The 22,881-nt window shown below is 44.5% G+C and overlaps 3 protein-coding genes and 1 non-coding gene across 6 annotated transcripts; all 4 read right to left on the bottom strand.

The window, feature by feature from the left end:
• Positions 1-225: 225 nt before the first annotated feature.
• Positions 226-4,093, bottom strand: LOC133903392 (plant intracellular Ras-group-related LRR protein 5-like). Of its 3 annotated transcripts, XR_009907246.1 has the most exons (4): positions 3,485-4,093; positions 1,144-2,060; positions 856-1,066; positions 226-310 (listed from the first exon to the last, which is right to left on the bottom strand). XR_009907246.1 is itself a non-coding variant. In XM_062344753.1 (3 exons), the coding sequence occupies exons 1-3, from the start codon at positions 4,026-4,028 to the stop codon at positions 923-925; spliced, it is 1,602 nt and encodes a 533-aa protein (XP_062200737.1). In that variant the 5' UTR covers positions 4,029-4,093; the 3' UTR covers positions 638-922. The 3 variants fall into 3 exon arrangements, 2 of the variants coding, with proteins under 2 accessions (XP_062200737.1, XP_062200735.1); XM_062344753.1 differs by lacking the exon at positions 226-310 and having other exon boundaries at positions 638-1,066; positions 1,144-2,057; XM_062344751.1 differs by lacking the exon at positions 226-310 and having other exon boundaries at positions 638-1,066.
• A 1,566-nt stretch (positions 4,094-5,659) lies between these two features.
• TRNAA-UGC (transfer RNA alanine (anticodon UGC)) lies at positions 5,660-5,732 on the bottom strand. The gene has a single exon. It is a non-coding gene; the product is annotated as a tRNA-Ala (tRNA).
• Positions 5,733-9,418: 3,686 nt separating this feature from the next.
• LOC133904143 (DAR GTPase 2, mitochondrial-like) lies at positions 9,419-12,099 on the bottom strand. Its single transcript, XM_062345650.1, has 8 exons — positions 11,875-12,099; positions 11,669-11,779; positions 11,502-11,579; positions 11,208-11,355; positions 11,045-11,115; positions 10,633-10,729; positions 10,363-10,550; positions 9,419-10,152 (listed from the first exon to the last, which is right to left on the bottom strand). Exons 1-8 carry the CDS (start codon positions 12,031-12,033, stop codon positions 9,889-9,891), a joined length of 1,116 nt encoding a protein of 371 aa, XP_062201634.1. The 5' UTR covers positions 12,034-12,099; the 3' UTR covers positions 9,419-9,888.
• Positions 12,100-19,374: 7,275 nt separating this feature from the next.
• Positions 19,375-22,293, bottom strand: LOC133902950 (NAC domain-containing protein 71-like). Its single transcript, XM_062344278.1, has 4 exons — positions 21,651-22,293; positions 20,669-20,946; positions 20,315-20,569; positions 19,375-20,199 (listed from the first exon to the last, which is right to left on the bottom strand). The coding sequence occupies exons 1-4, from the start codon at positions 21,796-21,798 to the stop codon at positions 19,774-19,776; spliced, it is 1,107 nt and encodes a 368-aa protein (XP_062200262.1). The 5' UTR covers positions 21,799-22,293; the 3' UTR covers positions 19,375-19,773.
• Positions 22,294-22,881: the final 588 nt, after the last annotated feature.

A 22,881-nucleotide genomic window follows, 5' to 3' on the forward strand; every position in this document is an offset into this window, starting at 1 on the left:
TCCAAAGGCATCCCAATGAAGAAAACGTCTCAAGTAACAGTCATAGAAGTAATCATCTGTTATGCATACTCAGCAATAAGAAGAAGAAAAACATGTTTCCTAACACCACACAATTTATGTGACTGAAATAATGCAAAGACAAGAACACGAACCAACTAAGATAATGTGCAAAGATGAGCACGGCAACAAACCTGAATTATTCACTCACAGTTCAAATTATTTTACCTTCTTTGAATCTTTCAATCTTCCAGAGTTCCAGCTATTTCAGGAACAACATAACAATCAATCAGTCACCCAAGATAGATTTGACCTACAGGGAAGGGACCAAGAGAAAATGATTTCAAAGGGCAAATTATGCAAGGAACTAACTCTATAACAATGGTATTAGTGAATAAAAAAATCAAGTCATGTATTACCATCAAGCACACATTGCAGAAGGATGAAGACATTTGGTGCTTCGTGTTTGGCACATTAGGATAACAGCTATGTATAGAATCAGAATCAAGTACACACACACATCTTCATCGTCACATGCCGCATCAAAGACAGTGAAGGAGCAACAGCATAAATATGAAAGTGAAAGAACAGTGATCCTAATATGAAGTCAAACAGCATGCCTTGACACCAGTTTGACAGATTTAACAGAAATTTTGGACATCATGTTTATTTAATAGAAGGTGACACTATTGTATCATACAGGTGAAGTTATACACAGACATATCTTAGTAGCTCTTGCTGAACAAGAAATAAACCTTATATACAAGAAGGCTACACAATTATAACAAACATAAGGACCAAAATAAAATCAACAAGAAGAGCAACTAGTAATTATCCATATCTCATTTCATCGCTAACCTGAGAAATGGATCGATACCAACACCGTAAACAATTCATAACAATAAATACGGATAAAATGCTTCAGCTAAGCTGGAACCGATTCCACTTCTTGGTCCTTTTTGCAGCAGCCAAACAGTGAGCGAAGCCAGGCCCAGAAGCTCTTTCCATCTGTTTTCTTGTGGCTTGCTCCTCTTGCAGCAACCATACTATTCATGTATGTAACCACCTCCTGACATACAGAAGAAACATCATTCAGCCAATGAAGGACAAAAGTTTAAATATAGCAGAACAACATGGAATGCATACCTGAGCCCCTAATTTCACAACTTCTCTTGGTGGTACTTCCAGTGGAGTTTCATCGGCGTGAAATACACGAAGCTTCCGAAGAAACCTGAATGAATCTGGCAGTACTCTTATCTGGTTACTACTAATGTCCAGCTCCTCTAGCATCTCAAGTTCCCCTATTGATTTTGGTAGTGCTCTTAAGTCAGCAAAGTTCCTGCTGACATTCAACTTCACAAGGCTGGCTGCAAAGCAAATGTTCTCAGGGATCGCTTCAACTTCATTGAAACTGACATCCAGCTCTCTGAGTTTGGTAAGCTGTCCAATTGTTGTAGGAAGGCCTTTGATTTTGTTGTAGTGTAATGTGAGGATTTCCAGATTTTCCAACTTCCCAAGAGCTTCTGGAAGGGCTTTTAGCTGATTGAAATCTAATCTAAGCTCCAAAAGAGAAGTGCAAGATCCAATAGTATAGGGTAGCTCCTCAAGCTCGTTCATCTCAACAATTAACCTTCTCAAGTTTGTCAACTTTCCTAAGCAATCAGGAAGGACCTTCAACAGATTCGAGCTCAGGTCAAGATTTGCCAGGCTCGTGAGATTTCCAAATGATGTAGGAAGAGACTTAAGCTGGTTTGAATGCAAGTCAAGATCAATTAAGCTGGAGAGTTCCCCAAACGTATCAGGCAGATTGATCAGCTGGTTTGAGTGGAGGTCGAGCTTCGTCAAGTATCTAAGGCTACCGATTGTTGATGGGAGTGCCATGATCCTATTCTCAGATAGATCAAGCTCAGTAGCATCTTGTAACTTCCCAAGTGAGACAGGGAGCCACTCGATTTGGTCTACCAGTTTTCCTCGGAGATTGAGCTCTGTAGTCCCTTTCTTCGCTGATGACTCTATAAGGCTTGCCACTTGGATAAGGCTCAACTTTTCCGTGCCACTACCTGCTGTAAGTTGACATGTTAAACTTTAGGATAATACAAATACTGAAGTCCAAAACATCAATCATATTAATGTTACTGTTAAAAACAGGTTGGTCTCATCTAAGTATGGCTAGGCCTAAACTAGAAAGCACCTCAAATGTCGATAAAATCAAGTGACTAATTGTTCATCATTCATACCACGGTAAGATAAATCACACCATCTCCTATCTATTCAAAATAAGTGAATTGACACCATCAGATTTAGCAGCAAACAGCGGAACATTGGTACAATCAGCCAAGAATACACTTTGTAACAGTGGGTGAAATTGGTACAAGCAGCCAAGAATACACTTCCTAATAGCGGGTCCAGTGCGGACCAATAAGGGATGGTCCCCACTCACCAGACAATCTGCATTTGACATACCACACAATTATAGTGCGAAGTTTAAGATCGGTGAAAAAAGAAAGATTCCTTAGAACTACCGTCAGAAAAAAACCGGTGAAATGTCATTTATGGTATGACAGCTTACTGTAGAATTATATAACCAAAAAGTGAAAAAGGGTCAGTGGAGATATTCCCTATATATAAGAACTTTCCCTATATATAAGAACTAGAGAACCCAGAATGAATACAACTAGCACACAGAGAATCATGACAGATAACATGGCATCATATTTCAAATTTCTGCTAGTGGTGAACTACTGAGAAGGAAAGCATAATTATTATTGTAGCTGAACTACTAGTACCATGGCATGATATGAATAGATCATTTGCAAACAAATAGCTCTAGAAAAAAACACAGCAAATAATTTAGTGGGCTGGCTGTTACATTGATTGAACTGTTTGGTTCTACTAGAAATTTCCTTAACAAAACTGTCTAGCATAATAAATCGCACAGCCCATGCCTCATATTTCCAATTACTATTGGTAATGAACTACTGACAGGGGATGTGTAATAATTACAACTAAACCACTAGTATCATGGCATCCTATGAAGAGGCCATTTAACAAACTGCCATGGAAGGAAATAATATGTTACCCTAATCGTGGGAAAAAATCAACAGCAACATATTTAGTGGACTGGTTGTTACATTGATTCATCTATTAGGTTCTCGTCGAGTTTTCCTTAAGGAACCAATCTAGCATAACGGAATTATGAACACCAAAATATGCAGGCCCAAATATACTTGGGTAACTAGCAAAATTCACAGAACCTATTCATAGAAAAAAACTAGACATGTCAACGGTGAGCACACCATTCGAACAATCGACACGACCATAAACTTAGGGTTTCGGGTTGCTAACAATTAACCTAAATAATTTTTCTCGAGAGGAAATCGACCTCAATTTGAGGGAAATAGAACGAAATGAAAATGCATAATACCCGCAAAGAGGAAATTCACCCAAATTTGCGGAAAAAATGAAATGAATTGAGAAGGCGTAATACCTGCAGAACCAGCACGACGCAGCGAGGAGACAGCCTTGGCTTCCAAGCCCAATCCACCCTTGCTTCCACGGTCAATCTCCACGGCCGCCGCGGCCACCGCCGCCTCCACCTCCACGACCTCGTTGACGACCATACCATCACCCCCGCCTTCGCCGCTACCGCCTCCTTCACCGGAGGACACCACCCGCGAGGCCCTCTGGATGAGGCCGTCGAACACCTTGAACCACCTCTCGAGCTCGACCACGTGCGCGGCTTCCTTCCGCTGCTGCAGCGCGCGGAGCCGCACGGCGTTGCGCCTGGCTTCCCCCAGCACGGCGAGGAGCTCGGCGGGCACCCCCTCCTCCCCTGCCCGCGCCCGCGCCGCCGCATCCCCCCTTGCGATCTCGGCGAGGCGCGCCTCCTCCTCCGCGTCCGCCGAGGCCAGCACCGCGGCCGCCGCCTCCACCTCCTCCACGGCCGGCCGCGGAGGCAGCTCCCGGTAGAGCCTCGTGAGCTCTTCCACAGCCTCCGCCGCCGCCGACGACATCCCCGCCGCCGGCGACATCCCCGCCACCACCAGCCGCGTACGCCACACGCTTCGCACTCGCAGCGAGAGAGAGAGCCGGGGGGGGGGGGGAGGTCGAGCGGGCTGGTAATAAAGGTTCGGCGCTGGGAGTGTGTATAAATAAAAAATGGAAATGGAAGGGTGTAATTGCGAATCGATGGGAGTGTGGGGTTGGGATTTGCAATAAATGCGAGGTGGTCGCGAGGAAAATTGGGGGGGGGGGGGGGGGGGCGGACCCAGCTGTCAGCGCACCGGGATGTGTCCGGTAGGATCTGGAACGACGTGACCGGATTTCACCGCGCTGTGGCCTCTGCTGTGTCCGATCTTTCGCCGCCAACTGCTAGCGTGATTGATTTACCTTTACTATCACAAAGATTTGTTTGTTACTGCCACTTTTACTTACTGTAATTGATTTAACGATTTACTCCCAGTTGTCAGCTAGCTCTCTAATGGAGTAACTAGATTCTTGCTGCTTCTCCGTACTTTTTTATTTATCATTTATGACATTAATTCAGTCTCTCATACATATTTTTGAACATTGATTTCGAGGGCCACTCTCAATATCTTACTTATTTCTTAAATGATATTTTAAAGAGAGACCGACAGAGTAAAATTTGCTATTAATAAATAAACTTCTAAGGTCACTCTCAATGCCTTATTTGTTATGTGATGTCTAAGAGGAGAGTAGGGTAAAAAATCGATGTTAAAAAATAAGCTTCTAATGCACGTATGTGTTGTTACTTTTTTATAGCTCACATGATAATTTGTTATCTCACAATCGTCTATGATTACTTAAATAGTTAGTTTTTTCATAAAAAACAAACTTATTTTCTCTCAGTGGCGAACCATGCTCATGAATTTAGGTAGGGTGAACTTCACCTCGATCTTAGTCATTGCCGGCGCTGGTTGCTAAACAGTATTCACCCATCATTGAGTTACCGATCAGTAGGTGGGGCGGCCGCCGTAGCTTTTCTTACTAAGAAGGTCCGCCCCTGTTTTCTCTTATATTTAAATTACTCGTCACATCACCATTTTGTTTTAAATAGACACTAATTAATGTCTTAAAAAACCAGTATTATGAGTGGCCTAATGCATTCATGTTTGCTAATGCCGAAGAGGCACACAGACGTATATACAAGAGGAAGCTCTGCATGCATGCTGGCGCCTTCGTCCACGGCGCCTTCTCTTGCTTTCTTCGCTTTTGTTTATACACTGTAGTAAGTAACCAGCGTGCTGGGTCAGAGAGACAGATGACACGTGCAAGAAGAATTCTCTTGGTTGCAGTCGACGTCCTCGTCAGACAGACAGACAGAGTATTGGTATCCGAGGACTAGTAGCAGTCAAGCGATCATAGCAGATGGCACTCACTATCCGAGGAGAAAATTCCACGAGGATAGGATATGGTAGGTTTATTCATCCAAATTGTCTTGTAAATTACATTACTGATCGCGCCTTGTTCTTATTCTGGGAAATGACAAAAAAGCCAGTACAGAAGGAGAAGATTTTATAATGGAACAAGAAGAGAAACAAAAGTTTCAAAAGGAGAAGATTTTACAATGGAACAAGAAGAGCAACAAAAGTGTGATGGGGCATGAGCAGAAAAGGAAAAGGAAAGGAAAAAAAAGGATGGATGGAGATGCGGGGGATCGAACCCCGTGCCTCTCGCATGCAAAGCGAGCGCTCTACCATTTGAGCTACATCCCCTTTTTGATTCATTGCGTAATTAAATTCATCTTAATGAATAGTTATCTGTTGTGTGGATGTGGAAACAGGCTACAATTGCCCACTGGATTAGAAAAGTACTATTCACGCCTTGTTTAATCTTGGCTTAGTCAAAGTTGCGCAGAGAAATCAAAGCGATTATAGCAGAGAAATCAACCTGCGCTAATGTTGGTACTGGCTTTCTTGTGCGAACGAGGCAAAGTTAGAAAACATCGCGCGATGCCTTCCTACGATTGGCCAACGTACCAAAACCAACGGGGCATCCGGGCCGTGAGCTTTCCCCTTCTTACACTGGACTTTTTTATTTATATTTTTTTATTTTTTAAAATAGCAGAAATATGTGTCCATTTTTAAAATTAACATAAGCTTTCAAATCTTTAAAACACTATCTAATACTCTGTTTGATAGAGCTCTAAGTCCAAGCTTCACGGTAAATCTTGTGTTTATAGATTAAGATAAAATAGTTTAAGTCTCTATTTTTAGACTAAAATAAAAATAAAATAGCTCATCCAAACACACTCAATCTATTCACAGCTTCAGCTACATGAATTTCTAAGTAAGAAATAACCGACTCTAAGAATTCATAGAGTTTATTCTTCAATGGATAGTCTCCTCGCTGTAATTTTTTGGTTTTTCTTTTTCTTCCTTCCCCTTAATCTCCCTTTATCTCTTTTGTACCTTTTTTTTTTTGCTTTTTCATAGCTATTTATATATAACCTGTAGGGGCCGGCTCCATCCAGTTCTAAAAAAAATTATTAAATCTGAAGCTCTGTTTCATGGATAATTTGATCGCTGTTTCTTTTTTCTGATCTTATAGGTCATTACGAAGATCTAGATGGTAGCATACTATAAATTAGCATACTTTTTAAGAATTATTTATGACTATTTAGATGATGCTGGGAAGGTTTGAGAGCATTATAACATGATATTTTTATGACTTCAATAAATCACCCAGTTCAGGGGTGATTGCGCCGGTGCATATTTCTGCTATTTTTGAAAATGAAAATTATCTCTGCTACTTAAAAGGCACGTATTGCTACCTTCACACGGTCTGCCTCCACGTCCTGCAAACTAGTCTTAAATTTTGCAGAAATTATCCACCTCATACCACTCAATAAATACTCGATTTTCTTCACCGTTCGGCCTGTACCCCCATCTCCTTGGCCCACCAACGCTGCATCCCCCCTCATCGCCTGGGTCATCACTACGCTCGCCTTTGGGCTGCTGTCGGAGGGTGAACTCCTGTCGCAGGGATCCCGAGAGACCCCTTTTTAGATATTCGGTCGGGGGGATGATCCTGGATAATCTTGTCTGGGAAATAAGTGAGAACGGAAATAAATGCAGTGGCTGGTGGAAGATGATCGCCCTAATGCGAGAAAGATGGGTGCCCCGGGGTTTAGACAGGTTCAGGCCGCGCGGAGGCGTAACACCCTACTCCTGTATGAGTGCTATATCTATTCTTGAAGGGAATTCTTCAAGGATGTATCTGGTTACAAGAGAGAGCCACTTATAGAGAGCTTGAGGCTCTCGTGTTCTAGCTTGGCTTGAGCTGGTTCGAGCGTCTGCGTCCTCTTTCTTTTTTTTCTTCACCCTTTTACGTGTTCTCCATTCTTTCCTTTTATAGGCGCGCCGACCTCGACATATCCTGAATGGGAAAGAGGGGATGCGAGTGCCAAGGTGCCACGGAGAAAGGCGTCATTATTCCGTTTTGGCGAAGTAACAGGGGCGGTGGAAAAATGCGGCGCGCATCCGACCACCCGCCACTGTGGATGCCCTGCGGCGCCATTAAGGGGGCCCACCGGGCAGCCTCAGAGGTGCCCGGTGCGCCCACCCTGTCTTGTTCTTCTGCCAGGGCAGGGTGGCAGGCGGAGCGCTTGGATCCTGGCAACGTTATCCCGAGGCATCCAGATGAAACGGGACGGGACCCGTGCATTTAATGGACCCACGCCCCCCTGCCAGTGCATGGCAGGGTCTGACACTGGGGCGTGGGCAGCTGAGAATGTCAGGATGTCAGGCCGCGCGTGCCTATTAAATGCGGCATTGGGCCCTTGACTGGCTGACACCCCGACGATGGGACCCTTCGAGTCGTCGGACGATCTTGCGCGAACCTTCGGGGAACCGACTCCTCGGGGGCTGCCACGTGCAGCCCCGAGCACCCTCTCCCGAGTACTTGGGTGAGATCTTCGGGGAACTGAGTCCTCGGGGGCTGCCACGTGCAGCCCCGAGCACTCTCTCCCGAGCACTTGGGTGAGACCTTCGGGGAACCGAGTCCTCGGGGGCTGCCACGTGCAGCCCCGAGCACTCTCTCCCGAGCACTTGGATGAGACCTTCGGGGAACCAAGTCCTCGGGAGCTGCCACATGCAGCCCCGAGCACTCTCTCCCGAGCACTTGGATGAGCACTTCCTTCCCGGTATTTGGACTCTGCGGATCATCGGGGAACCGGGGTGCTCGGGAACCTAGAGGCTACGACCCCGAGCACTTTCCCCCGGGACTTAGTTTCTTCTTCTCCTGCAGGGTGGACCCCGCGGAATGGTGACATGTGGCGGACGACCGGTCCGGTCTTGGGACTCAGGGACCCCTGGTTCCTAATACACCGACAGCTGCCGTACAAGAAGATCCACATCGGCGGGCACCACGGGGGTAGCAAGGATGAGAACACCCAGTAACCTATATTATTTGCTGTAAATATTGTGCTTCCGTTGTAACGTTTGTGCATTGAACTAGTATAAATAAAAAATTCAGCTTTCTGGAGCTGCCGCAGCCCGAAGGTAACCTTGGGCTTTCAGTGTAAGATACTCCGGCCTGCGGACGCCGAGTACAACTAATTGGGCCGCCGGGGAATCAGCCTACCTGGTACGAGACAAGATGGACAAGAATTCGCACTCAAGACAGCACAAAATATCTTCTCTATAATAAGACTACATAAAGTTTTTTTTACTCTAGAATAAGACTACATAAAGTGGTATGTATTCTGCATATGCACCTGTGTCTTCCTCGACTCTATGTGAACTAACCAGCTTGGAGTTTGTTTTGCCATACTAAGCATTTTTCGTCCCTTTGTCTGATACAAGAACAGGATAGCAGGTCAGAGAACAAGGCGTCAGTTCCGTTCTGCCTCAAAACTATACAGATTACATCCACTTGGAATGTACATAGAAGAAGTGAACAGTTAATAAGAAGCAACACCTGGAGCTCACATTAGCCGGCGATGATACAACCTCAATGACAACAATACCAGTAGATAAGAACTGTCTCCAATACTGCGCTCAAGAATGGACAAATCTGAGGGAGGTTAAGTCAGGTAATGTTTGTGCATTTCATTGGTTGGAGGTACCAATGTTTCATAGTTCATATACACAGATTTCCTGACAAACCTCTTTCTTTCTTTTAGTTTTTCCTGATTCAGATTTTAATAACTATGATCGAACTCAGCTGTTACACTTATCGGAACAAAAATGCGTTTGTTTAGGATGTTTGGTGTTCCTTGAAAGTCCACATCTATGCTGCCTTTAGCCAGTCCTGACTAGACCGAGCCTTTTTTTCTTAGCAAGTTTCAGCAAACAAGGCCAAGATACGCATGGTCGTTGGGTACGCAAATGCAAGAGAGCTGTGTGAAAAGATTCACAAATTCAGGCAAAGATTACTATAGACAAATAAAGACATCTCATAAATATTAGAAATACAAAGATTAATATAGACAACTTCCTTTTTCTTTCTTTTCATGAGTTTATAGAAAACTAATTGTACATAATGTCGAAATGTACAAAGCTCATACATCCCGGGAACTAATCACTTGGATTAGAAGGAAAAAAAAACCATCCGGCTAGTACACACGAGTTTACAGCTCCATCAACCATAAGTCCTAAAACAACTTAGCCTAAAATGTCATCAAGTTCGATCACACGGAATGATTTAGGAGGAAGATCGCTGTATTGCTTCTGCAAAGATTCTTCTTGCTGGACAGCAGCATTTAGGTGTGACAAGCTTGTCCCAGTCCAAAAAAATCGCTCAAGCTATTTATTGGATAGTGTCAGATTTGCCACATATAGTACGCAATCTGTTTTTCTAAATTCCGTAAGCATTGCCTTTTTTTAGTTTAAACATATCCTTCTTTGACATGCATTAGGCAATGCATAACTATGCAGCAACTTCCTGCCTAACATCTGGAACATGGTCTAAGGTATAATGGCCAAGCCTTCCAGTCCGATAGAGATTGAGTAGTTTCAAAGCAACAGGTTTATGCATATCCTCACTTGACTCAGTGGAAACCCTGAAAGCCTCCTGCAATGATACAAATTGGCAGTCTAGCAATCTTCTGAACTCATCCTCCTTTCCTAGATCCCCCTTAAAAGATGATATAGTCTCAAAAAGCACTTGGCGTACAGCCTTCACGATAAAGTCCTGCACAAATGCAACAAAGCAGTTAGCAATGCATACTTTTGATATCAAAGAATTACACATTTCTTTCTCTCGGAAAATCCAGATACGAGAAATATGACAATTTTCTTGTATCAGCAGCGGGAAATTGCACACAAATTAAACTAGGCTGCAACTTATAGTGCATTGCCTTTCCTTGTTGTGGCTGCAACCTAAACTCTTTGCCGCACTCACCTGGGTATGATCTGAAGCATATTGCCTTTCCTTGTTGTGGCTCCTGGAGGTAATTGCATTGCCACAAGAAAAGCTATCCCCCACTTGATTCAAGTTCTCCCACTTCCTATATTCCTCCCTTGAGTTTACAATTGCAAGAAGAAATTGAGCGATAACATACTCCTCTAACAAGGAGTCCCTGATCGCTCCTGCAAAGAAGTGGGCATAGATCAGAAAATAATAATATAATATATTTAAAAATGAAGCCATAAACTTCAAAGTAATTATTACCCGTCAAAGCTAGTCTGTAACCAGAATCATCATTTACAAATCTAGGCGACAGAACACCAGGAGTGTCTAACACATATATATTTGGATGACTAGCAACCTGCAGACCGATAAGCCTTGTAAGATGTAAATGTCATATGACTGTCAGATAGGCATTTTCTGAGCCAAAACACGTTGAACTAGCGGTTTCCAACGCACATTGGAAGCAGAAAACACAAGCGCTGCTGCTATTTCTGCAATAATAACTCTCAGTTTCAATTGTCCTTTTCGTAATAAATTGGACTTTTGGTTGAAGTAAACAGTACCACAGCAATTTTATCAACTTGTAATAGTATTACTATTACCATGCGCTCCAGAGAAGATGCATATTCGTTTCATGCATCTTAGACATAACACACGATGTGAATCAAATTACCTTGTATCCACTGATATCTCTGGTTTCTCCAGGATGGCTGCTCACAATCGCATGCTTGAGCTTTCCCTTCTCTAGACAGACAACAATCATGGGGATATAACATTCAGAACCCAACCAACGCAAATGCAATACAAACAGAGAAGCAACAAATAATCTGAATCACCTGCTGCCCCAATCCTCCCAATTCGATGCATCGCGTTAACAATGGCCGACTTCCCAACATTAGGAATCCCGACCAGGAGGACGGTTCCCGTGCAATCGCTCTCGCCAAACTTGATCTCTCTGATCCTCGACCGCACAACACTCAACAGCTACATTGCAGTTAAAAAAAAAATGGTCTCAATCAGACAAGAATATCTCGGGTAGCCAAAAAAAAAAAAAAAAAAAAACGAAATCACCAATCCAATTGCTTCTATTACTCCCATGAACAAGGTGAACTAGAAACAGCACTGCCTACCTCCTTGATGCTTTCCCTGTTGTGCGAATTAACCGCGATGCAAGGGCAGCTCCTTTGCTTCATGTACGCCAACCACTTCTGGATCATCACCAACACCACCAACTCTTGCATATCAGAACTGGTCGCAAGCTTTCCCAATGTGCAGCGCAGGGCTCGGACTTGATTACCTCGGTTTCGGACGGATCTGCCAGGTCGGCCTTGTTGAGCACGACGACCCGGCGGCTGTCGGGTTCCAGGGGGCGGCTGCGGAGAGGCTCGAACGCCGAGGAGGCCGGTATCTGCGCGGAGAGTTCACAAGCCCATGGATTCTACTACTGGTGTTTCGATTGGGAGAGCAGTAGTAGCAAATGGGGAGTGGGGGAAGGCTCCGTACGCGGGCGTCGCGGACCTCGAGGACGAGGTCGACGAGGGGGAGGCGGGTGCGGATGGCGCGGCCGGCCGCGGCCATGTGGCGCCCGTGCCACGCTCCGGAGAGCCCGCGCACGGCCGCGCCCAGGCGGCGCGACAAGGCCGCCGCCGCCGCTGCGGCCATGGGAGACGACGAGGCGGGAGCGTGGGTGGTGGGACCCAGCAAGGAGCCGTCGAATGGGCCCGCGTCCTTGTGACGGCAGGCCACTCCAACATCATGGGCTCGACGATCGGCCCATGTGCTAGGCTTAGCTTCCAGGCCCATCCATCTTAATATACCAAACACCATGGCGTTTTTGCAAAATGGTCGAGCCACGTCATCCATAGAGCGTGAACCGTCAGATCTATCCGCTGAAGAATACTGGCAGTCGGATCAGCTCTATGCGACATCGGGCCCTTCCAGAAAAGTTGAATCGCAAGACTTTGCAGTCCGGTCCTCCAACTGTATCTCTCTCCCCCTTCTTCCTCTTTATCTCCCTCCATTGCTCTCTCTCGAAATCTCGATCCTCTTGACACGCCTCCCTCGTGTTGCCGCTACCGACCTCGGGCCGTCCACGGTGTCGTCTGCCCCCGCTCAACCCCCGCATCGCCGGTCCATTCGATTTGCAGCTCTGCTAAACCAATACACCACAATCGTCATGCTTTATTTATATATTTTTTATTTTCAAAATTTGTAAATATATGTTTTTGTTTTCAAAATTTGCAAATATATAATATTATCATCTGTTTAGTGGGCGACAAGAACATATCACCCTTCCAACAGATGACATGTTTAAAAATTATAAAAATACTACATTTCAATGCTCTCAAAATTTAAAACACTACCAAAATAGTATGAAAATTTTCTAAAAAAATAATTATGGTGTAGAGGATGCTATCATCTAGCTCTCCAAAAAATTAGACAAAAACATGACCTATTAATTTGTCTTTTTTATCATTATACAAGTAATTATTGAAGTTAAAAAAATTAGAACGCTAAATTATAGTGTTCTCTATCCTAAATTTGCTTTCCAGATTTTCACATAACTATTTTAATAATATTTTAAATTTTAATAGTATTTTAAACTTATCAACCATCTACTAGACGACAAAATTGAAAATAAAAAATGTTGCGCTCTAATGCTCTGAGGATTTATATGTTCCAACACGTTAGAAATTTCAAAGGATCCCTATAGGTGATACCATAGACTATGCAGACTGCAGAGGACAATAATATCAGGCCGCGGCTCCCTTTCCCTCGATTGAAATCTGTCGAAATTAAGTAGCTGACGGCCGTCCTCTCCTTTTGGCCGTCAGATTCTTCTCGGATTGGAATGAGTGAATGACAGCGCACTTTCCCTTGATATTCCTGCATGCACGTATGCGGTATGCCTCTCGCCTTTTCCTTCCTTTCGTGGCCGGTCGGCATGGCACTTTTGCATGTGATGATGCAGTTTCGCTTACTTATGTCACAAGAATTCTTGCAGCTATTTATGTAGGTTGTTTTTCGTGAAGTGGATGGTCAGTTGGCACTTTTGGACCTTCATTGCTAAGGGGTTGTTTGGTTATGGATCAAAGGAAGTCAAATTAAATTTTAGTTGTATCTTGAAAATTTGTACTCCGTTTAATTTTGAGGTTAAAATTTGATTATATCTTAAAAAAAATTGGCCGGCGAAAATTTTTCTATAGCGTTTTAGCAAATCTCGGGTGGCCAAATCGTCCACCAAAATTTTGGATGGCTAAATTTTGATTTGGACTCAAACCAAATATCATTTTGACGATTAAAATTTAGCACTAACCTAATTTAACCTCGGATCAAATTTTGGCTTGGCCTATTGAGACAAAAACCAAACATTCCTAAGTCATTCCTTTTCAACGGCTACAAAAACTGGCAAACCGTATTTCTGCTAGTTTCCAGCAGATGATATATTTATCTTGTGTTTTAGTTCTTTTTTTCACTACTGCATGCAATAACTTCTGAGAAACTAAATTAAAATGTGTCTTGATTTATATATGATGAGTAATTAGTAAGGTTGTCAATTTTGGTTTGTTGAGTTTTGAACTATTTGAGCTTAGTTGAGCATTTTGATTATAGATTAACTAGAGTTGGAGTTGGAGAAATATGTTTGTTTGTCTCATGGTATGAAGGTGATGAATGCAACTTGTCGATCGATGGTGGGTGGTCAGGGCTAAACAAGTGCTTGGTGCCGGACGATCAAGAAGGTCAGACGAAGTCAAGGATGATACTAGCTATAAACGTGGAGGTCAAGCAAAGCATGAAATAGATGATGAAGATGATGTGCTGACAAAGTTAAGTAAAAGGGATGCCAGTGTAAATGACAAGATGGCTCAAGGGATCGGGAGCGGGAGAAACTTACCAGCGGTTAGGTTCGCAAGACGGAGTACACGTGTCGACAACAGAACGCTTGCTTAATGTATAAGCAAGTGGCGAGTCACACTTTAAGAAGCGTGCAGAGGGTTTCATGGTTGTGCCTCAAAATCGTGAGAGGATTGGAGGAGTGTGTAGCATCATTATGAAGCTTGCATCGAAATAAAGCTAAGTCGTGAATGTGCCACGGGAGTTCGATGGACGGAGTAAGAAATGAACCAAAATACCCTCGATGGTAGGTATAAGTGTACTAAAATAAGGGAATATTTCGATAACAAGTTAGAAAACTTAAGGGTCAAGTTTTCTAGGTCTATAAAAAGAGATGTAGGGCTTTGAGGTTTTTTCGATACAGATTTTGCTAGGTGTAGAATTGATAGGAAGAGTACTTCTGGTATGTGTTATTTTTTGGATACTTCTCGTGTGTGTCAGTCTTGTCGCAAGCAGTCTAGTATTACACAGTTTACTGCTGAAGCTGAATATGTAGCTACCGCTAGCTGTTGCTCACAGATTTTGTGAATAATTACTACCTTGAGAGACTTTATGTTAGATTTCAAGACTATGTTACTTTTGTGTGACAACACCAGTATCATAAGCTTAACCAATAATCTAGTCCAGCACTTTATAACCAAACACATAGATGTGAGATTCCACTTTGAGAGACCACAATGAGAAGAGCGATATAGACTTAAAATACATTGATACCTAATAACAGCTAGCCGACATCTTCACTAAGCCTCTAGATGCTACTAGATTTGCCTATTTGATGGAAGAGCATGGTACGTGCTATCCCTATGGTATTGTATGAGGGATTGTATATACTCTATTTTACTTTTGTTGCATTTATATAGCATCGCATCATATAAAATAATCATAGTAGTTGAGTTTTGACTTGTATGTATTTAGCATTTTCGATTGCTAAACTTGAATTTGGACTAAGTTGAGTAATTGTGCGGAACAAATTTTTAATTTTAGACTCCTCTTGATGTTTTGACATGAAACATTTCAAGCAAGCTAGCTTTTCTTAAAATTAGGCAATTTTATGAATTATGTAGATTATGAAATGCTACATTCTTGATTACCATATTCGTAATTACTTTATCTTAGTCAATGCTTATATTAAGGCTAGTTTGATGAATATCTTACTCTAGACTTCTTAGTTCAAGTCAGTGGATTGGGGAACATTGCACTATATTTTTTGTCTTTGTCAAATGTTTAGCTCATGGTAGAACCTTAGGAGAACATGTGTTTCTTGTGTAGCAAAGACACTACTTGATTTGATCTTGTAAAACTTTGATAATTCGCGGAAAATTGAATAACCTTGAAATTCAAGTTTCTTGTGCCAAAATATGATCCAATACGATTGTATTGAAATATCAAGATGTTTGTTGTACCCAGTCATACGACACTTTGCTTGGATAAGAGGCAACTTGAGGATAAAAATGAAATAAATATGCCTAATTGCTCAATTTTGTTTTAAATCACTTGATCTAACTAAGTCTTAATTTCATATGTGAGCGTTTGTAAAGCCTACTGTTATGAATACTTGTTTATCTAGTTTGAGACTGAAGTTGGCTAGTTCTTAATGCTTGTATTGTCTCAACACGAATGTATGCTTATGTGGTGGTCGCTTTGAATATGATTCGGCTATGTGAAATTAAATGCGCTAACTAATTCTTCGGGTTTAGCTTGTACATATTAATATTCTTGTGTTACTTTTTTTTTAGCCTTTGTGTATTTGTAAGCTTTATCTTCTATTTTTCATAGTCTTTTGACGTTTCTAGCTTTTATAAATGTTTTATGGTATACTTATGAAAGCTTATTAGGATTATATGCTCATGTATTATATAATATTTTATCCTTGATATTTGCATTGTCAAAGGGGAAGAAAATGAATGAAAAATGGGAGAAATGAAAATTTTGCACCAAATCAAAGAAAAATCTTGCATAAATGAAAATATACATTCATCAAGGGGGCATTTAATTTTGTGTTTTTGAGTTTTTATTTCTCTTTTAAGATTTTTGGATTGTCTTTATCTCTCTTATGTATTATGCAATCTTTCTTATAACAAGTGACATATTTTTGCTATTTCTTTAGTTTTTTTCACTTGGATGAGTCTATTTTCTTCAAACCAAAATCTTTGTGCTTTGAGGTGTTGTCAATACACTCGTCAAGGGGAGATTGAGAAGTTAAAATATACCTTTGTTTATATGTGATGAGTGATTGAAAAAGTTGTCGATTTGGTTTGTCAAGTTTTGGATTGCTTGAGTATGGTTTGAGCATTTTGATTATGGACTAACTGGAGTTGGAGTTGGAGAAATGTGTTTGCTTGTCTCATGATGTATAGGTGATGGATGCAACTTGACGGTCGACGGCAGATGATCGGGGCTAAGCAAGTGCTTGGTGCCGGACGATCAACAAAGTCAGACAGGGTTAAGGGTGATCCTAATTGTACATGTGTAGGTCAAGTAAACCATGAAACAGATGATGAAGATGTCGTGTTGACGTCAAGTGAAATGTATGTCGGTGCAGCTGACAAGGCAGCTCGAGTGATCGGGAGCGGGAGAGACTTTCTGGTGATCAGGATCGCAAGATGGAGTACACGTGTCGATATCAAAGCGCTTGTTTCAGGTGTAAGCAAGTGACGAGTCTGTCGAAGGGTTAGCTCCTATCGCAGGGATCATGAGGGACCCCTTTTTAGAGATTCGGCCGGGGGATGATTCTGAATATGTTTGCTAGAGAAATAAATGGATATGAATGCAATGGCAGGTGGTGAGAAATGATCTAATGCAGAAAAGAGTAAATGCGATAGGGGATTTTTAGACAGGTTCAGACCGTATTGCGCGTAACACCCTACTCCTGTGTTGATGCTGTAAATGTCCTGAGAATGTCTCTCAGGAATGTGCTAGTTACAAGAATGTCTGTCTATCCTACAGCCTGAGGCTCCTTGTTCTTCGGTTCCTATGCTCATACGAAGGTGTTTTTCGATCTGTGCGTGTATGTTGGCTCTGAGTGCGCTCGTCTTAGAGTTCGAGCGCTGCCTATCAATTAATTCACCTTCTTCAGCCCCTTCAGACTTCAGACCTTTTTTCTTGTCCGTGCTGCCGGTTGCTTTAAATACCCGCCGGCGATAGCGTGCCCCAAATGGGAGGGCACGAGTTCCAAGGCGCCATAATGGAAATAGCATCATGGCCTCTGTGCGAAGTGACGGGGGTTGAAAAAGCACCCCACGCCCGGTCTTCAGTCGTCATGATGGCGCTGGCAACGGGCGCCGTGGAGAGGGCCCACCGGGCAGCCGCAGAGCGGCCCGGCGTGCCCGCCCAGTCTTGTTCGCCTGCCACAGCAGCGCAGTAGACGGAACACATCGGGCCTCGCGATGCTATCCCGAGGCGCGCCGGATAGCGCGGGATGGGACCCGTGCATTAAATGTCCCCACGCCCTTCTGCTAAAATATGGCAGGAACTGACACCGAGCGTGGCGGGAGCAGTTGGAGATGACAGGCCACGTGCGCTCTTAAATGTGGCCTCGGGCCTTTCACTGGCTGACACCTCATCGCTGGACTCCTGTGGGGGCCACTGACGGAGGGGCTTCCTGGGTCGTCGGGGAACCGAGTGCTCGGGGGTCACTGTTCACCTCCCTGAGCACTATCTCCCGAGAACGCCCTTTCTTGGTCCTCGGAGAACCGAGTGCTCGGGGGCCACTATTCACGGCCCGAGCACTCTCTCCCGGTCTTGACTGTACGGATCCTCGGGGGACCGAGTGCTCGGGGGCCGCTGCTCGCAGCCCCGACCACTCTCTCCCGGAACTTCCTTCGTTGGGTCCTCGGGGTACTCGGGTGCCCGGGGGGCTACTGCTCGCAGCCCTAGGCACACCTCTCCCCGTACTCGGTTCTCCTGGTCGTCGGGGGACTTGGGTGCTCGGGGGGTCACTGTTCACCTCCCCGAGCACTTTCTCCCTGGTCACTTTAATCTTCGCAGATCATCGGGGAACCCGGGTACTCGGGGACCGCTGACTGTGGCCCCGAGCGCCCTCTCCGGGGACTTAGTTTTTTTTACCTCGCGGAGGTGACCTCGCGGGATGGCACCACATGACGGATTGCTGGCCTGACCTCAGGATTCAGGAACCCCTGGTTCCTGATTCAACGACAGAGTTACACTTTGAGAAGTGTGCAGAGGGTTTCATAGTTGAGCCTCAAAACCGTAGGGTGATTAGAAGAGTAGGTGGCAACATCACGAAGCTTGCGTCGAGGAGAAACTAAGTTGTGAAGACACTGTGGTCGTTCGATGGACGGAGCAAGAAATACCCTTAATGATAGGTATGAGTGTATTACAAGAGAGGGATTTTTTTGGTAACAAGCAAGTTTTCTAGGACTATAAATAGAAAGGTAGGGCTATAGAATAGTTTGAACCAACTATTTGAGCCTCTTTTGCCACCCATGTGAGTGCCTAATGCTAGAGTTTTAGAGAAGATGGAGATGAGTACTTATCCTATATGAGAGAGTTTTTGAGAGAAAAAATCCTTGTAATCCGTCTAAAATAGGACTGACATTTTTAAGTAATGAAGTTTATGTTTTTGTGTATGTTTGAATTCCCCTCCTACTAGTTTCTCTATTGGTTCCTTTACAAGTTTCTTTTTCTTTTGGCGCTGCAATTTTTCCACCTTTATGAAGTAATTCTTCTTGTGGCTAGATGCATAAACGTTCATATACTCATGTATTTGAGAGGGTCTTGAATCTCTTTACCTGTAGACCATCAACTTAGATAGTTGTTTCTTTCGATAACTGTCTTTTTGCTTTGTTTCTCATTTAAATTTTAAGTTTTTGTGCACAAAAACATATGAAATGACCTTAAATAGAGCATATGACTCATATTACATCCGTAGAGTCATGTTGCTATGGAAGTTTCTTTCTCGTTTTGTCTCTCTAAAATTTATCCTTTCGTTTATACGTTTTTAAAACGTTAGATGAACAGTAAATAGATCATCTATTTAAAAAAAATTATAAGACGTCTATTCACCCCTTTCTACTCGGTCCTACAACTTCACATACTGCTGTCTTTCTCAGTTTTTTCATATTTGTTAGATTATAGTAGAATATGCCATGAAATTAGTAAGGCTACATAGCACTCCAGCATTCATTGAGTACTAGCTCGGTTGTACACAGAACAGGACAGACACAGTATGTATGTAGAGTGACACGATACAGACACGAAATACAACACAACTATACGTGCTACAGAGAAGACTGTACTAAAAGAGGCCATCACCCTGCAGCCAATTTCCAATAGCCTATCATCTTAATCGATCTTAGCAGCTAATAAAAGTTAAAAATATATAAACATTCATATATATATATATATATATAGACACACGCACCGTGGCTGAAAATTATACCGCCATTTCCGAGAGCAAGTTACTGAAAAGCCTTATTTTCCCGGTTACACTTGTGACATCTGCAGAAGCATGCAGATCAGGCGTGATGTGGTCGCCGTTCCTTGAGATCAGAAGACCACCCTGTTTTCCTCCGAGAAGAAGAACGCAGCCAGGTCGTCGACGCCGTCGCTCGCCTGCCTGCACAGCATCGGGCTCGCCGCCGGGCTCCAAATTTCGGTGGCGGCGGTGGTGTTGGACAATGTGTTTGTTGCGCACGTGAGGTCGTCGTACCATTTGAGCTCGTGCTCCGAGACGCTCCCCATGTCGCCGCCGAAGAGAAAAGCGTGCGAGCGCGACTCGCTCGCAGCAGCAGCAGAAGCTGCTGCAGGGGAGTCGTCGCCGACGAAGACGATGTCCTGGGGCGCGCACATCTGAGACGAGTGGCTGGGCACCGGCGTGGGCGCGAACAGGGGCGGCGGCAGTGGGCTCAACGGCAGCCCATTGGTGGCCGTTGCCGTCACGTCGCACACGTCTACCCCGTATGCAAGGGAGTTCTGCACAATCATGGCAGAACACTGATTCGTCAGGACATGCACTGATGACACTGAAAGAGAGATAGATTATTCTTTTGTTTTTGTGTCCGTGGAGAAGGAATGGCTTGATTTCTACCTGGAACGTGTCGCCGGATTCAGCCATCGTGCACATTCCTCTGCTCGCATCCAGAGGAGGAGAGCCGAAACTGGTTGGCGTGAACGCGCTGAGCTGCTCGCTGCTGACGAGAGACGAGCTGCTCGGCACTCTGCTCATCTGGCCTCTCACGCCAGCTGCGCCGCCGGTGCTGGCTCCTTTCGCCCTGGCCGCCGGCTCGCCTTGCAGCAGCCCGGCCTCGTGCCGCTTGATCACCCGGCACAGCGCGTAAGCCCCCTGCAAGGAAAGAAGCGTTCTGTTCAACAATGGCCGGCCGGCCGGCGGCATGGCACGATCGACGAACGGATGGATGGCCGAGAGAGAACACAAGCGTACGATGAAGTTGGACGCGCCGTGGGCGAGGTCCTGGCAGAGGCGGTACTCGTGCATGACCCAGTCGGTGCGGTCGCCGCCGGGGGCGCGGCCGCGGTAGAACACGAGCGTCTTGCGCAGGCCGTAGACGCCGCCGTCGCAGGCGATGCGGCGGTCCTTGCCCGTGGCCTTCCAGTACCCCGTGCACGTCGCGCGGTTGGTGCGCAACCCGTTGGGGTACTTGCGGTCCCGCGGGCAGAAGAAGAACCACTCCAGATCACGCTTCGGCAGAAACGACTTCTCTGCAAGCCCATCAATCATTATTTTTTTAAAAAAAACACAGGAATCTCATTTCATATGAAACACAAAAGTTCATTTCATTTCATTTCAGGATTAAATATATGTTTCTCGTGTTTCAAATACGGCCTAGCTTTGAGCCAAGTTCGATGATTGCAAACACAAAACGAAGGAGCCAAGTTCAATGAGCCAAATAATTATGCAAAAATTGCATCGAATATGCTAAAAGCTTTGGCTTTGCGGTTACACACGGAATTAAACGATGACAAATATTTTGCTCTTCTGATTTCTCAAGAACATGTTTCTTTTGAAAAGGTGATAGCATAAGGACTTATCTGCAACCAGCCTAGGGAGAAAAAGGCCAGATGCCCGGGAGAAAAAAAAAATGGCCCTTTCACTTTCTGGCTGGCTAGCAACGAATCATCTCTAGCGCGCAAGTGAAAATCATCTGTAACGCACCCTTCTCTCTCTTTCTGGCAAAGATGGGCTAAACTAGAAAAGGCTAGTAAGTCAAAGGGCTTATCTTTCACCCCTGAAAATTGTTCAGGAAAAAAGCTCACCATGCTGACACTGCTAAAATTCAACTCTCAAGGAACCAACCAAACCACCATGTCACAAACTGCTACTATCAGCTAACTATCACAGCATGCATGGATGGATGACATGATTCATGGAGGCACGCATGTATGTACCTATACTATATACACACCTGGTAATTCCCATGGCTCGGACTTGTAGAGATCAATGACAGGGATGACATCGAGCTCGATCTTGAGGTCGTCCACCTTCCTCTTGAGGTAGTAGCCGACCAGCTCGTCGTCGGTGGGGTGGAACCGGAACCCGGGCGGCAGAGTCATGGTGTCCGTTACTCACTTCGAGTAACTGATATCACAGAATTGTAATGTCTTACACTTGCAAACTGTCCAAATATCTCTTGCAAGAGCAGGCTAAAAGAACCAAGGAGAAGAAAAGGAAGAGGCTACGATCACTAATTGTGGTGTCAGCTGCCGGGTAAATATTTCAGGCAGATGAGCAGATAGATAGATATATATCGTATATGTAGTGTAGGACCGAGTGTAGTCAGGTGCAAATTTGGGAGCGGTGGTATCTATTGAAGATTTGGAAGATCCAGAAGTAGAAGTTCTTGAGCTCCTGGGGATCCAGCGGGCAGGTGCTGACGAATACGATGTACCAGCTGCCGGAGGTCACGATCATTATCAGCAAGCAAGCAACACAGGAAAGATGCAGCAGGAGGATTCAGGCAGTTGCTGAATTGAAGCACAGAAAGTTGCTGAATTGTGATCCGTTGGGTTAGCTATGGATAGACGATGGGTGGGGATTGAAGAGGAAGAGGTGAGAGGGTGTGAGAAACAGCAGGGTGGAGCTGCTTATATAGTAGACGAAGAGGCAGAGGCAGAGGCAGAGGCAGGGGAGGGAAGAAAAGAAAAGAAAGAAAGCGAGCGAGGGCGGCGACGAGCCGACGACGACGCCTCCAAGTCGTTCCAAACGTCCGCAGCCGGGAGCCGCGTCACTCTTCACATTCCGTCGCTGGCTTTACCATTTCGGGAAGGCCGCATGACTGTTCACACACCGCTTCCCGCTATTGGATTCTCCTCTCTTCTCTTTCTCCTGGCGTTTTACCATCCGGGAAGGCCTCTCTTCTCACAGGCGGCTCGGCTCAGCTCAGCTCAGGTCTTTCACTGTTGCAGCCGCTCGAAAAGCTCGATTTTGACTTGTTCATACAAACTTTTGATTAATCTATGTACGTATTCCGCGTCACGTAGATCCGTGCTTAGCCAGTTGCTTAGTTTAATCCCGCGGAGATCAGATAAGTTTCGTGACTAGTTTTACCTGCTTTTTCGTGATTTACATCTCATGTTCATACTTGCTTCGCTTTGATTAATTTTCGGCCGAATTACCCCACAATGTATTATTTTACA

Source organism: Phragmites australis, chromosome 21, assembly GCF_958298935.1.
Source record: "Phragmites australis chromosome 21, lpPhrAust1.1, whole genome shotgun sequence".
NCBI classification, from domain to species: domain Eukaryota; kingdom Viridiplantae; phylum Streptophyta; class Magnoliopsida; order Poales; family Poaceae; genus Phragmites; species Phragmites australis.

Bases quoted from the DNA above. Each gene is read 5' to 3' on its own strand.
- LOC133903392 (XM_062344751.1), bottom strand. From the start codon at position 4,028: ATGTCGCCGGCGGCGGGGATGTCGTCGGCGGCGGCGGAGGCTGTGGAA. The intron at 2,061-3,484 runs GTATTACGCCTT...GTCAACTTACAG, and splicing joins GCGTCGTGCTGGTTCTGCAG to CAGGTAGTGGCACGGAAAAG. The intron at 1,067-1,143 runs GTATGCATTCCA...TCTGTATGTCAG, and splicing joins TTGTGAAATTAGGGGCTCAG to GAGGTGGTTACATACATGAA.
- LOC133904143 (XM_062345650.1), bottom strand. From the start codon at position 12,033: ATGGCCGCAGCGGCGGCGGCGGCCTTGTCGCGCCGCCTGGGCGCGGCC. The intron at 11,580-11,668 runs GTAATCAAGTCC...GTGATGATCCAG, and splicing joins CAGATCCGTCCGAAACCGAG to AAGTGGTTGGCGTACATGAA. The intron at 10,551-10,632 runs GTAATAATTACT...ACTTCTTTGCAG, and splicing joins TTACAGACTAGCTTTGACGG to GAGCGATCAGGGACTCCTTG.
- LOC133902950 (XM_062344278.1), bottom strand. From the start codon at position 21,798: ATGACTCTGCCGCCCGGGTTCCGGTTCCACCCCACCGACGACGAGCTG. The intron at 20,947-21,650 runs GTGTGTATATAG...ATGGGCTTGCAG, and splicing joins CGAGCCATGGGAATTACCAG to AGAAGTCGTTTCTGCCGAAG. The intron at 20,570-20,668 runs GTACGCTTGTGT...CTTTCCTTGCAG, and splicing joins ACGGCGCGTCCAACTTCATC to GGGGCTTACGCGCTGTGCCG.